Source organism: Pseudorca crassidens, chromosome 18, assembly GCF_039906515.1.
Source record: "Pseudorca crassidens isolate mPseCra1 chromosome 18, mPseCra1.hap1, whole genome shotgun sequence".
Classification (NCBI taxonomy): Eukaryota; Metazoa; Chordata; class Mammalia; order Artiodactyla; family Delphinidae; genus Pseudorca; species Pseudorca crassidens.
In genome coordinates this window covers 63,583,374-63,598,241 of record NC_090313.1, presented here as the reverse complement: position 1 = coordinate 63,598,241, position 14,868 = coordinate 63,583,374, and the positions used below count along the sequence as shown (strand labels likewise).

Below are 14,868 nucleotides of genomic sequence, written 5' to 3'. Positions count from 1 at the left end.
TGCTTTCTCTACACAAACCGCGTTTGTAAGGCTTTTGTACCAATACTATAAAGTGAGTAGATCCCAAGTATGGCTGGGATCCCAGATGGTCTCAAAGAACCCACAAAGTCCACTGACTATTGCAAAGCACTTGAAGAAAGTGGGTGTATTTAGCTTGTTCAGGCCCATATTAAACCAAACTAGCACTTTGATTTCCCCTACGAGGTTGTTTTTCGTCAATTAAATTTTTACACTTAACATTCTTACAGACATAAAATGACCATGAGTAACACTTTGGTCCAGTTCTTCCTTTAGTATAATCTAGGAAATTTCAGGATGTTCTTGAGCTGTCTCCTGTTACTTGTTATCATCATTTTTTTTTTCAGATTTAAGATTTCATTGCTCATATTCCTTTGTTCCATATCTTTAATTTTTTTATGCCTTTATTCTGTTTCCATTTTCTGTTATTCAGCCTTTGTGTTTCAAAACCACAGCCCTTCTAACTCATCTTTCTGTTCCTGCTTTCCTCTTCCATCTCCTTGACTTTCTCTTCCCTCCTTTACTCTTTTTCCTTTTATAGAATGAGAGACGCTTTGAGGGGATGGTAAGTGTCCTGTGAATGGCAGCTGAGCATCCACTCACCATCAGGAAGAGCAGGAGACAGGGAGCGCATCCCCAGCGCCATATTCCACTGCCCAGGAACACTCCTTGCTTCTCCAGCGGTTGGTGAGGACCGGGGCTATACAGGGCAGCACAGACGCTGAAGCTGCAGGCAAACATTTTGAAAATAATCAGGTCACTCATTGAGTGGGAAGGGGTTGTACCCAAATGCTAACCTGTATTTATTCTTGATTTAACCTTAGTGATGATAGGTTATGATACTGCAGTTTATACATTATAATCAGTCAGGTGTATCTGCTCTAACAATTAAGCACTTACGTGGAAAGCATGATCTTGATAGGCATTTGGCTGCAGGTTCACCATACAGTACTCTTATCCTAAAATGACTTTTTAAAGTGTATTTGTTCATAAAGTGGAACATAAGATTTAGATTAAACCCATTCCTTATTTTAGAAAAGGAATCTCTACTTTATAGTGTTTTATTAAATGGGTAATTGACATTAAGAAAAGGGATTTAAAAAACGAATAGAAAATGTTGTGGATCGTCCACCCCTCCCACAAGCCCAGCTGCATCTACTCTCTTCCTGATCGCCCCAGGCTGCTCACCAGAGTCTCCTTCCTTACACTGTCATTTGCACCATCTGTGAGATTATTTCAACTCTCACTTCTTTTTCATTCAGAATGAAATGTCTTTTATAGTAAAGCTGAGAATATGTTCAATCTCATGAATGCTGACACTCAAATACAATCACATTCCCCCTATAACTACTTACATAATTTTATTTTTTTTAACATCCTTATTGGAGTATAATTGCTTTACAATTTTGTATTAGTTTCTGCTCTATAACAAAGTAAATCAGCTATATGTATACATACATCCCCATATCCCCTTCCCCCTTGTGTCTCCCTCCCACCCTCCCTACCCCACCCCTCTAGGTGGTCACAGAGCACGGAGCTGATCTCCCTGTGCTATGCGGCTGCTTCCCACTAGCTATCTGTTTTACATTTGGTAGTGTACATACGTCCATGCCACTCTCTCACTTTGTCCCAACTTACCCTTCCCCCTCCCTGTGTCCTCAAGTTCATTCCATACATCTGCATCTTTATTCCTGTCCTGCCCCTATGTTCATCAGAACCATATATATGTTTTTAGATTCCATATATATGTGTTAGCATATGGTATTTGTTTTTCTCTTCTGACTTACTTCACCCAGTATGACAGACTCTAGGTCCATCCACCTCACTACAAATAACTCAATTTCATCTCTTTTTATGGCTGTGTAATATTCCGTTGTATATATGTGCCACATCTTCTTTAACTATTCATCTGTTGATGGACACTTAGGTTGCTCCCATGTCCTGGCTATTGTAAATAGTGCTGCAGTGAACATTTTGGTACATGTCTCTTTTTCAATTATGGTTTTCTCAGGGTATATGCCCAGTAGTGGGATTGCTGGGTTATATGGTAGTTCTATTTTTAGTTTTTTAAGGAACCTCCACACTCTTCACCATAGTGGCTGTATTAATTTACATTCCCACCAACAGTGCAAAAGGGTTCCCTTTTCTCCACACCCTCTCCAGCATTTACTGTTTGAAGATTTTTGGATGATGGCCATTCTGACCAGTGTGGGGTGATACCTCATTGTAGTTTTGATTTGCATTTCTCTAATGAATAGTGATGTTGAGTATCCTTCCATGTGTTTGTTGGCAATCTGTATGTCTTCTTTGGAGAAATATCTGTTTAGGTCTTCTGCCCATTTTTGGATTGGGTTGTTTGTTTTTTTGATATTGAGCTGCATGAGCTGCTTGTATATTTTGGAGACCAATCCTTTGTCAGTTGCTTCGTTTGCAAATATCTTCTCCCATTCTGAGGGTTGTCTTTTCACCTTATGTTTACCTTTGCTGTGCAAAAGCTTTTAAGTTTCATTAGGTCCCATTTGTTTATTTTTGTCTTAATTTCCATTTCTCTAGGAGGTGGGTCAAAAAGGATCTTGCTGTGATTTATGTCACAGAGTGTCCTGCCTATGTTTTCCTCTAAGAGTTTTATAGTGTCTGGCCTTACATTTAGGTCTTTAATCCATTTTGAGTTTATTTTTGTGTACGGTGTTAGGGAGTGTTCTAATTTCATTCTTTTACATGTTGCTGTCCAGTTTTCCCAGCACCACTTATTGAAGAGACTGTCTTTTCTCCATTGTATATTCTTACCTCTTTTATCAAAGATAAGGTGACCATATGTGCGTGGGTTTATCTCTGGGCTTTCTATCCTGTTCCATTGATCTATATTTCTGTTTTTGTGCCAGTACCATACTGTCTTGATAACTGTACCTTTGTAGTATAGTCTGAAGTCTGGGAGCCTGATTCCTCCAGCTCCGTTTTTCTTTCTCAAGATTGCTTTTGTTATTCAGGGTTTTTTGTGTTTCCATACAAATTGTGCAATTTTTTGTTCTAGTTCTGTGAAAAATGCCATTGGTAGTTTGATACGGATTGCATTGAATTTGTAGATTGCTTTGGGTAGTATAGTCATTTTCACAATGTTGATTTTTCCAATCCAAAAACATGGTATATCTCTCCATCTGTTTGTATCATCTTTAATTTCTTTCATCAGTGTCTCATAGTTTTCTGCATACAGGTCTTTTGTCTCATTAGGTAGTTTTATTCCTAGGTATTTTATTCTTTTTGTTGCAATGGTAAATGGGAGTGTTTCCTTAATTTCTCTTTCAGATTTTTCATTGTTAGTGTATAGGAATGCAAGAGATTTCTGTGCATTAATTTTGTATCTTTCTACTTTACCAAAGTCATTGATTAGCTCTAGTAGTTTTCTGGTGGCATCTTTAGGATTCTCTATGTATAGTATCATGTCATCTGCAAACAGTGACAGTTTTACTTCTTCTTTTCCAATTTGTGTTATTTATTTTTCTTCTCTGATTGCCGTGGCTAGGACTTCCAAAACTATGTTGAATAATAGTGGTGAGAGTAGACATCCTTGTCTTGTTCCTGATCTTAGAGGAAATGGTTTCAGTTTTTCACCATTGAGAATGATGTTTGCTGTGGGTTTGTCATATATGGCCTTTATTATGTTGAGGTAGGTTCCCTCTATGCCCACTTTCTGGAGAGTATTTTTCATAAATGGCTGTTGAATTTTGTCAAAAGCTTTTCTGCCTCTATTGAGATGATCATATGGTTTTTATTCCTTAATTTGTTAATGTGGTGTATCACATTGATTGATTTGCATATATTGAAGAATCCTGGCATCCTTGGGATAAATCCCACTTGATCATGGTGTATGATCATTTTAATGTGTTGTTGGATTCTGTTTGCTAGTATTTTGTTCAGGATTTTTGCATCTATGTTCATCAGTGATACTGGCCTATAATTTTCTTTTTCCGTGATATCTTTTCCTGGTTTTGGTATCAGGGTGATGGTGGCCTCGTTGAATGAATTTGGGAGTGTTCCTTACTCTGGATTTTTTTGGAAGAGTTTGAGAAGGATCAGTGTTAGCTCTTCTCTAAATGTTTGATAGAATTCACCTGTGAAGTCTTCTGGTCCTGGACTTTTGTTTGTTGGAAGATTTTAAATTGCGGTTTCAATTTCATTACTTGTGATAGGTCTGTTTATATTTTCTAATTCTTCCTAGTTCAGTCTTGGAAATTGTACCTTTCCAAGAATTTGTCCATTTCTTCATGGTTGTCCATTTTATTGGCATAGAGTTGTTTGTAGTAGTCTCTTATAATCCTTTGTATTTCTGCAGTGTCAGTTGTGACTTCTCCTTTTTCATTTCTAATTTTACTTGTGTTCTCTCCCTTTTTTTCTTGATGAGTCTGGGTAAGGTTTTATCAATTTTGTTTATCTTCTCAAAGAACCAGCTTTTAGTTTTATTGATCTTTGCTATTGTTTTCTTTGTTTCTACTTCATTTATTTCTGCTCTGATCTTTATGATTTCTTTCCTTCTATTGAATTTGGGTTTTCTTTGTTCTTCTTTCTCTAGTTGTTTTAAGTGTAGGCTTAGATTGTTTATTTGAGATTTTTCTTGTTTCTTGAGGTGAGATTGAATTGCTATAAACTTCCTTCTTAGAACTGCTTTTGCTTCATCCCATAGGTTTTGGGTCGTCATGTTTTCATTTGTTTCTATGTATTTTTTTATTTAAAGTGGCAGAATACACTTTCTTCTCAAGTGCACAGGGAACATTCTCCAGGACAGATCACATCTTGGGTCACATATCAAGCCTCAGAAAATTTAAGAAAATTGCAATTGGGTCAAGCATCTTTTCTGACCACAACGTTATGAGATTGGAAATCAATTATAGGAAAAAAACTGTATAAAACACAAATACATGGAGCCTAAGCAGTGCACTACTAAATAACCAAGAGATCCCTGAAGAAATCAAAGAAGAAATACAACTTACTTTGATATACATCATATTCTAAAGATTTATGTAGGTTGATTTGTGTCCAGTGCCTTCATCCTAACTGCTACATGGTTTTCTAGTCTATGTAAACCACTCTGTTTACACGTTGAGTTGAGCTAGTCCTTAGATGCAGTTACAAAAGTGTTGCAATGAATGCTTGTGTCTTTGGCCGTTTTGCACAAGTTGGAGAGGTTCTTTAGGATCTATACCTAGATGTGGAACTGCCTTGTTGTAGGTTATGTGGACCTTCAAATTTATTAAGCAATATTAAATTTTTCAAAGTGATTGTAGCAATTTACTCTCTAGCCAATGATTTTTTAAAAGTTCTTTTTCTCTCACGTCCTTAACAACATTCTGTGTGGTCATAGTCAAATATATTCTTTGCCAAAACCAATGAGTAAAAAGGGCGATCTCAATGTTTCTTTATTTTTAATTTCTCTGGGTACTGGTGAGATTAACCATGTTTTCACATGTTTATTGGTTATTCAAATTTATTCCTCTGTAAATTGCCTATTCACATTCTTTGCCCATTTTTTTCTATTGGGTTATCACTTTTTCTCATTGATTTGTTGGAATTCTTTACACAGTAGTAATTGTCTGCTGTGTGCTATGCAAATATCCTAGTGTGTGCCTTGCTTTTTTACTTTGTATATCGTATTGTGTGGATTTTCTTAAAATTTAAGATATTTAAGCTTATTATCTTTTTTATGGTTTATGTTCTTGAATTTTATGTAGTAATAGTAACTACTTCTCTATTGCAATACCATAAAGATATTATTTTCTATTTTCTTCCAAACTTTTACAATATTGCATTTTACATTTAGGTTTTCATCTACCTAAGTAGCCAATTTCCTCAAGACCACTAATTGTAATGCTGCTTCTGTCATATGCCAAATGTCTATGTCTAAGTTCTTAAGTGTGTAGACTTCTTTGTCCTTGGTGTTCTGAAGTTTCACTGTGATGTGTCTAACTATAGTCCTATTATTTTCATTCAAGAGTGAGGTAAAATAGTCTTTCAGAGCAACAAAGCCTGAGAAATTAACTAGATCTTTGCTGAAAGAGCTGCTGAAGGAACGTTCTTCAGGAAGAAGAATGCTGAAACCAGGTGAGAGAATTGGGATGTAAGAAGCAATGCATCTTTGCTTTATTTGGCAAAGATGCAAATAAAACAAAACAAGTTCTGCCTACCACACAGTAATCATTATACATGTTGGCTATTCTAAGGGTTATATAACAGCCAATTTCTTCTTAACTATATCGTAAAAGGTAACAAAGGGAAAGGCAGAGAAAATCACAAAAAGAGTAAATAGAAGGTGGAAGATTTTGAGAAATCTGTGCTGGTTGAGATCAATTTTGTGCTTTTCTCTCTCTCTCTCTCTCTTTTTTTTCCATTAAGCTAATTAGTGAAAAATAACAACTTTATGCATTTTTTAAAATATTGAGAATTTGCAGATTTTTTAGTTTGAAATAGTATAAGCATCTCACAAAAGTTATTTTAAGCTTTAGAAAGTAAATATCCAAAAGGTGGGAGCAACACAAGTAACCATCAGTGGATGAATGGATAAACAAAATGTGGTAATATACACATAATAGAATATTATTCAGCTTTAAAAAGGAAATTCTGACATATGTTACGACGTGGATAAACTTCGAGGACACTATGCCAAGTAAAATAAGCCAGTCATCAAAAGACAAACACTGTGTAATTCCACTTGTATGAGGTGCCTAGAGTAATCAAATCCATAGAGACAGTATGTAAGCGGTGGTTGCCAGCAGTGCAGGGGGAGGAGAATGGGGAGGTTTTTTAAAAAAATAAATACAGACTTCCAGTTTCACAAAAGATGAAAATAGTTCTGGAAATGGATGATAATGATGGTTGCACAACAATGTGAGTGTATCAATACTTAATGCCACTGAAATGTACACCTTAAAATGGTGAAGAGAGTAAATTTTATGTGTATTTTAAGACAATTTAAAAAATAATTTAAAGAAATGAGTAAAATTATCTTTAGCTCTGTTTTGTAGTGTGTCCAGGGGCGAAAGCATTTCTGAGAGAGAAGTCAATTGCTCTGTCAAGGTTCTAAGACACCAAGCCCAGTCTCGTGGGGTCATACCTTATCCATCTCCCACAATGCGATATCCAATTGGTCCCTGCTCACTGGAGTCAACTCTAGAATCTCTTCCCCTCTCTGTAGGACTTAGGCCCTATAATTTCTTACTTTAATTAACACAATAAAATTGTAACCAGTCTCTCTGATATCATCTATTTTCCATACTTCAAGCTGAGTGATCTTCCAAAAGCATGAATATGTTTTAAAAAAAAGAAGAAGAAAAAATAATGGATAAGGAGAAGACAGTGATTAACAATGTGAAATGAGGCAGAAGAGTCAAGGAGAAAATGCAGCCTGAGAAAGAGGTGATGGGATGGTGTCCTTCAAGAGAGAATAGTTTAAGTCATGGAGACAGAAGCCAGTGACAAGGGGTAAGAAAAAAGTGAAGAAAGTAAAATGAAATTGCCTGTCTGCCTAGAATTTCCTCTCTGATTTGTCTGCCAGGCAAACACTTAGTCTTTAAAGACCAAATAAATGACATCTTTTTCACAAAGTCTTCCTTAATATCGTCAGGAAAAGTTGACAGCTTCCCTTTTCCCAAATCAGAGTCCTTTGTTCTTGCTTTTACTATGGGATTTATTAAATCTCTCTAATTATTTTTTTTCATCACTTCCTGTCACTAGACTGTGAACCCTTGGGAGCAGATATTATTTTCTATTTATCTTTGTATTCCCAGATCCAACATGATATGAACAACATAGTGCTGGTTGAATGAATGAATGGTGTTGAAAGCACCTATAACTTAAGATCTTAATCTAATTAATTCTTCCCCACCCAGTGGAAAGCTACTACATCAGAGTCTATTGAGATCTATCTCCCTAACCACCCTGAAGAAGAGGGTCATGATGTATGGGTGGATATATGATACCCACTCAGAAATCCCATCATGTAGGTCTAGAAATATTTGCACAATAGTCATAATTAATGCATAACACACAGTCTGCAGCCAGGCATAGATCAACACATTTTGTGCATAACCTGTAAATTCTTGTGGAGAGTCTAATTTCAGCTCCACTGCTCCCAAGTTTTTGTTCAGGAGTTGGCACACAAGCCAAATTCAGCCTTCCACCTGTTTTTGTAAATAAAGTTTTATAAAAACACAGCCATGCTCATTTATTTACCTATTGTCTATGGCTGCTTTCATGCTACAAAGGCAGGGTTGTTGGGTAGTTGTAACAGAAATTGTATAGTTTGCTTAGTCTAAATCATTCACAGTCTGGACCTTTAGAGAAAACATTTGCCAATGCTGCTTTAGTTGATAGGCTAAAACTGTATAAGTAAACATGATTTCATGTCTTACGATACGTTAGGTGAATGGTACAATCTTTTGGTTTAAGCTCTAAATATTATACCCAAATTGTCTCTACCATGAAATGCATTTTCCACTTTTCATAATCTCAGCTGTTTAAGTGAAAGAAATGAATGCACTAACATAATTCAAGATGTTACTATTTTTAGGTTCACTCTTCATCCACTGTTCTTCTCTATCATACATGACACTTAAAATTGTAGATGAAAATTCATTTTAACTTGAATTACTAACCTCTGTTAAATTATATTGTATTGCTTATTAAGTGAGCATTATTATCCACATTAAATCTGCCACCAGTGAAAAATTACACACAAAAGAGTGTAATCCCCTCATTAGACTGAGGCCCTAGGGTGTGCCTGAAAATGCACAGAGGCCCCGAATACTCAGCTTTCTTTGCGGAGCTCTGACTTTGCTGAAAGACGTCTAGAAACTGAGGTAGTCAGGCAGTTCGCTGCTGGCTACACATCTGTACAGAACTCAGAAGCATTGTTTATTCCAGCAGGGATCTGGAATAAATTATCCTTAATATTTTGGCTCCTGAAATAGCTGTTTCAAATGTTAGACTATGTGAACTTGCATATCGTGGGGGCGCTCACAACTAAATCATGATCCTTCTATTGTTCCTAAGTCCACTAGAATCTAAACGCCATGGGACTTTTATCCTGTATCTCCAGGTCCAGAAATAGTCCTTGGCACATAGTAGGTACAAAATAAATGTTTGTTGAATAAATTTATTATGAAAATTCCATTGCAAATATGGGAGGTTCTAGAGGGCATTTTTGAAGACCAAGGAGAGTTTAAGCTCATTCACACTGAGTATGAATGTTGAACTTTGAGGCTTTACAGCATTGTTTAGCTATATTTAAAAGGAATGTGTGTGTGTGTGTGTGTGTGTGTGTATTTAAGGTAACTTTTTGACAGATAAACAACCTATACCCTGAGGACAATGCACAACACCTAATGAGGGGAAAAAACTTACTTTCCGAATGAGATGAGGAAAGTTACAAGTGTCTGTCTCTCTTACCCTAACAAGGAGAACAGGCCAGAAACACTACAAATTCATAGTTTGATTTTTTGTTGTTTCTGTTCATTTGCTTTATACCCATCAGAGAACCCATGAGACAAAAAACAAAAACACCTACATTAACTACAGTTTAGAAAGAATCAAGCCCTTCCTAGTAGAGGGGTCCTACAGCTTCTTTCAACCTAGGGGCATGTTGGAAGGGTCATCAAAAGGAAGGGAGAAACAGGCCTATCTTCAAACAAATTTTCAATGATTGCATTTGGGCTGGCAAAGTAGATTGGAATCACAAGGTGCCCAGTAATAAAGCTAGTCTGTACCCACTCAGCCTGCACTGCAGTGCGTGGGAGTAGTACACTAAAAGTTGGCGCCAGAGCAGGAAAGCTGAGAAATTTCCTCCAGAGGTACATCAAGTCTTCCCCAAGTAGAAGAAAGTGGCCGGCTAAAGTGGAAGCAAGGCAGGAGTGATGAGAGAGAATCTCCAAGGTATATGAATTTCATTGATTGTAAGGCAGCGACGCAGTAAAGTTTGTGTACAGGGCAGCATAGCTGACGGAAGTCCTCTCCTAAGAGCATGGGCTTTCACCTAGTGCAAGGCAGCAGCGTGCAGAAGTTGGGGGAAAAGAAGGAGAACTGAGAGAAAAGCCCCCTACCCCAAGGCACACCAGGCCTTTACTGAGTACACTGTAGCTGCCTACTGAAAGCTAGACAATGCCACAGAAACACAAAAAGTTCCTGGCTGGGTTATAAAGCACAAAGAGGTGGCCCACAGTTTAGAAAGCTGGGGGTTGGGCTGAAAAGCTGGGAGAAATTCCCAGGGTCCTGCAAGCTCTAGGATTCCAAGATATACAAAGAAAAGTCCTGATTCCACTCCTAAAACTCATGAAACCAGCCATGAACTAAATCTAAATACCTGCGACAAAGCTCTGAACCAGCCCAACTACAGATCAGATTGACCAGGCCTCCAACTGCAGAGGACTAACAGAGCAAGGGCCATGCTATTTGATAGGAGTAAATATTATTTTCCTCTATCTCTACTGTTCTTTTAAACTTCATGGCCAGTATACAACAACCAAATTTGAGATACTAAGAAGAGTAGGACAGTGTGACTCACAGTCAAGAGAAAATGTCATTCGAAGTAGATCCGCAAATGGCCCAAATTTTAACAACAGAGGAACTAGTTATGGGGTACGTGGCAACTATATTATCTTTGCAACTGTTTTGTAATCTAATACTGTTCTTTAAAAAAATTTTTTTCCTGAAACACCTGTGGGACAATACCAAACCATCTAATATACATGTAATTAGTGGCCCAGAAAGAAAGGTGAGAGAAAATGGAGCAGAAAAAATATTTGAAAAACTAAAGGCCAAGAATTATCAAAATTGTTGAAAAACACCAAGTCACACACTTAATAAGCTCAGTGAATACCGAGCAGGCTTAAAACAAACAACAACAAAAACATATTGAGGCACATTATAGTCAAACTGGTGAAAACCAAAGGTAAAAAGAAAATCCTAAAAACATCCCAAGAAAACACATTACCTTCAGAACATCAACAAGAATGATGACTGCTTTTCCTTAGTAAAAATGGAAGCCAGAAGAAAATATAACAAGTTTATGGTGAGGAAATAAAAGAAAAAACTCAACATAGAATTTGATATATATCTCAGCAGTGTTTAGTAGTTTTAACAATATTGTGTGTGTGTGTATATATATACACTGCTGATATACATATTAATAATGTTTGATAGTTTTAACAATGTTTAGGATAGATGGAGAGTTACATAGATAGATAGGTAGATAGACAGATAGATAGATACTGAGACCATGTTCATAGGTGAAAGATTCAATATTAAGATGTTGGCTGTCTCCAAATTGATCTATAGATTCATCACAATCCCAGCTGAAATCTCAAAAGGGTCTTTTGTAGGAAACGAAACGTTAATTTTAAAGTTTGTATGAGAATGCAAGGAATCTAAAATAGCCAAATTAAATTTGAAAAACAAGAACAAAGTGGGAAGATTAACACTACCTGACTTCAAAGCTGAGTATAAAGCTGCATTAATCAAGACAATATAGTTTTGGCATAAATATAGACAAAGAGATAATGACACAGATTAGACAGTCCAGTAACAGACTCTCATACAGATGAACAACTGATTTTTAACAGAGGTACAAAGGCAATTCAATGGAGGAAGGATAGTCTTTGTAACAGTGGTGCTGGAACAATTGGGCATCCATATTTTAAAAAAAGAACTTTGATTCACATCTCACATCATATACAAAAATCAACTCAAAATGAATCATATACATACATGTAAAATTATAAATCTTCTGGAAAAAACATAGGAGAAAATCTTTGTTACCCTGCATTAACAGAGATCTTAGCTGCAACACCAAAAGCATAATCCACAAAAGAAAAAAATGACAAATTGCACTATATCAAAATAAAAGAATTCTCCTGGAAAGGCACTGTTAAGAGAATGAAACAAGAAGCCACAGACTGGGAAAAAATATTTCTAAAGCATATATCTGATATAGGACTTGTATCCAGAATATATAAAGAACTTTCAAAACTCAGTAATAAGGAAAGAAACAACCCAATTAAAAATTGGGCAAAAAATTTGAACACTTTATCAAGGAACATACACATATGGCAAATAAGCACATGAAATGATGCTTTACATCATCTGGAAATGTAAATCGAAACCACAATGAGATAACACCTATTAGAATGGCTAAAATTAAAAAGACTGATTGTACCAGTGCTGGGAAGGGTGTGGAGTGAGTGCAACAGCTCATGTACTACGGTAGGAATGTAAAATGGTCCAATCACGTTGGAAAATTTTCGACAGCTTCTTAAAAAGGTAAACATACATTTACTGTATGACTCATTCATTCCATTCTGCGATGGTTAATTTTGTGTGTCAACTCAATTGGGTCACTGGGTGCCCAGATATTTGGTCAACCATTATTCTGTGTGTGTCTGTGAGGGTGTTTCTGGATGAGATGAATGTTTGAGTCAGTTAGAGTAAAGCAGATTGCCCTCCCCACTGAGGGTGGGCCTCACCCAATCTGTTGAGGGCCTGAGTAGAACAAAATGGCTGAAGAAGGATGAATTCACTCTCTCTGTCTGATCATCTTTGAGCTAGAACATCAGTCTTCTCCTGCCCTGGGACTTGGACTCAGACTGGAACTTAACACCATTGGCTCTCAAGGTACTCAGACTTTTGGACTCACACTCAACTGTACCAATATTTCTCTTGGGTTGCCAGCTTGCCAACGGCAGATTTTAGGACTTCGCAATCAAGTGAGACAATTCCTTATAGTAAATCCTTTCTGTCTCTCTCTCTCTCTCTCTTTATCAATAAATCAATCTATCATCTATCTATCTACAAATGTATCTATATAGATATTTATTATATAATCCTATTTGTTCTTTTTCTCTGGAGAACCCAGACTAACACACACCCCGAGGTGTTTACCCAAGAAAAATGAAAACATTATGTCTACACAAATACTATACACAAATGATAATAGGGTGGGAGGGAGACGCAAGAGGGAGGGGATATGGGGATATATGTGTACATATAGCTGATTCACTTTGCTATACAGCAGAAACTAACACAACATTGTAAAGCAATTATACTCCAATAAAGATGCTAAAAAATATTTATCTATAATAGTAAAAAACTAGAAATAAGCCAAATATTTGCAGGTGAATACATGAACAGAATGTAGTAGATCTATACAATTAAATACTACTCAGCAATAAAAAAGGAACTCCTTATATACACACCACATGGATGAATCTCAAAACCACAATGATGAGAAAAAGAAGCTAAATAGAAAAGACTATATACTATATAATTCCATTTATGTAAGTTCTAGAATAAGGTAACAAAAAATTGATTAGTGGAGGGAGTGTTGAACTGCAAAGTGACATGAAACAACTTTGGGTGGTAATGGGAATGTCCTATGTTCTGATTATGGTGCCAGTTTAATAGGGAGGTACATCTGTCAAATTCATTAAATTGTACACGTTAAATGGATGCAGCTTATTGTATGTAGTAACAATTTTCAATGAAGTCATTTTAAAATGTGCATATATACCTTTACCATTATGCGAGTGCACAGAAAACAGTTTGGACCTTTGTACAGGGAAATAGACTGGGAACTTTACCTTTTTACTCTATACAATTCCAGATTTAAAAAATGTACTATAAAATGTATTTACTATAAATATTAAAATATAAAATTTAAATGTATAGCTTCATAACAGAGATTGGGGAAGTATAGAAAACTTTAAGAAAAATTACAAATTATCCATAATCTCATCACTCAGAAAGAGCCTTCTTAACATTTTGGTTCAATTTAAACTAGAATCATGTGCGTATATTCTTGGGAGCATGGCTTCACAGATTCACATAAAACTGAGCTCATTCTGTATATAATTTTTACCTCCTGCTTTTTTATTGAGTATTATATCATAAGCACTTCCAAACGTCTTTAGCTATTGTTTGAAAACATGATTTTTATGGAAGCATAGTGTTCCACTATATGGAAGCACCATAATTTATTTAACCAATTCCTTATGGTTGGATATGTGGATTATTTCCCATTTTTATTATAAATAATGCCCCATAAATATACTTATATGTTAATCTTTTCGGGCATCCCTATTTATTTTCTCAAAATAGATTCCTCAATGTGGAATTATTGTATCTAAAGCAATACAGGTCACTTTGCACAGTTCTGATATGACTGAGTTTCAGTTAAACATGGCACCATGCGAAGAGAGGGCTTCCGTATTTGTAAGGGTACTGATGCACGAAGCCACATTGCTTTTCCAAAAATTGTACCAGTTTACATTTCCACTAGCAACCTATAATACATCCCAGCCACACCTGGATAATGTCACTTTTATAAATCTTTGATAATTTGGAGGCAAAAGCATAGTATCTAATTTGTAATGTATTTTTCTTCTGTTATTAGAATGGCTTAACTTCTGTCATATGTTTATTAATCATTTGTATTTCTCCTTTTGTGAACTGCTTTAAATTTTGAAGAAAAATGCTCAGCAAAGGTGAAATGAAATTTTAAAATAAACTTTATATCTCTATAATAATCCCTCTACTCTCTATAAAAACTTCAAATCTTCAGAATCACCACAGTATAATGTTAAAAACGTATCTTGGATGGTATCAGCAAGAAGGAAAGCAGTGAATAAACAATCCATTGCAAACAAAATGCTGCCAGAATAGAAGTGAAAAAGGAATGTAAATCTCAATAGCTTCCTTCACTTTAATCTCAAAGCTAGCTTTCAAACTCATATGGTTCAGGTTGACTCAGAATTCTAAATCTTAGACACAATTTTCCATTTCCTATGAAAATAAGCTACATTGTGTTTCATACTG

At 36.0% G+C, this 14,868-nt stretch overlaps 1 protein-coding gene across 1 annotated transcript in view; it reads right to left on the bottom strand.

Annotated features, from left to right (window-relative positions):
- Window positions 1-14,868, bottom strand: part of RNASEH2B (ribonuclease H2 subunit B) — a 126,961-nt gene that overhangs the window by 97,754 nt on the left and 14,339 nt on the right. Inside the window, exon 2 of the mRNA XM_067712963.1 lies at window positions 622-745. Coding sequence (XP_067569064.1) covers window positions 622-664 — 43 coding nt within the window. The 5' untranslated portion in view covers window positions 665-745. The remainder of the gene's footprint in view (window positions 1-621; window positions 746-14,868) is intronic.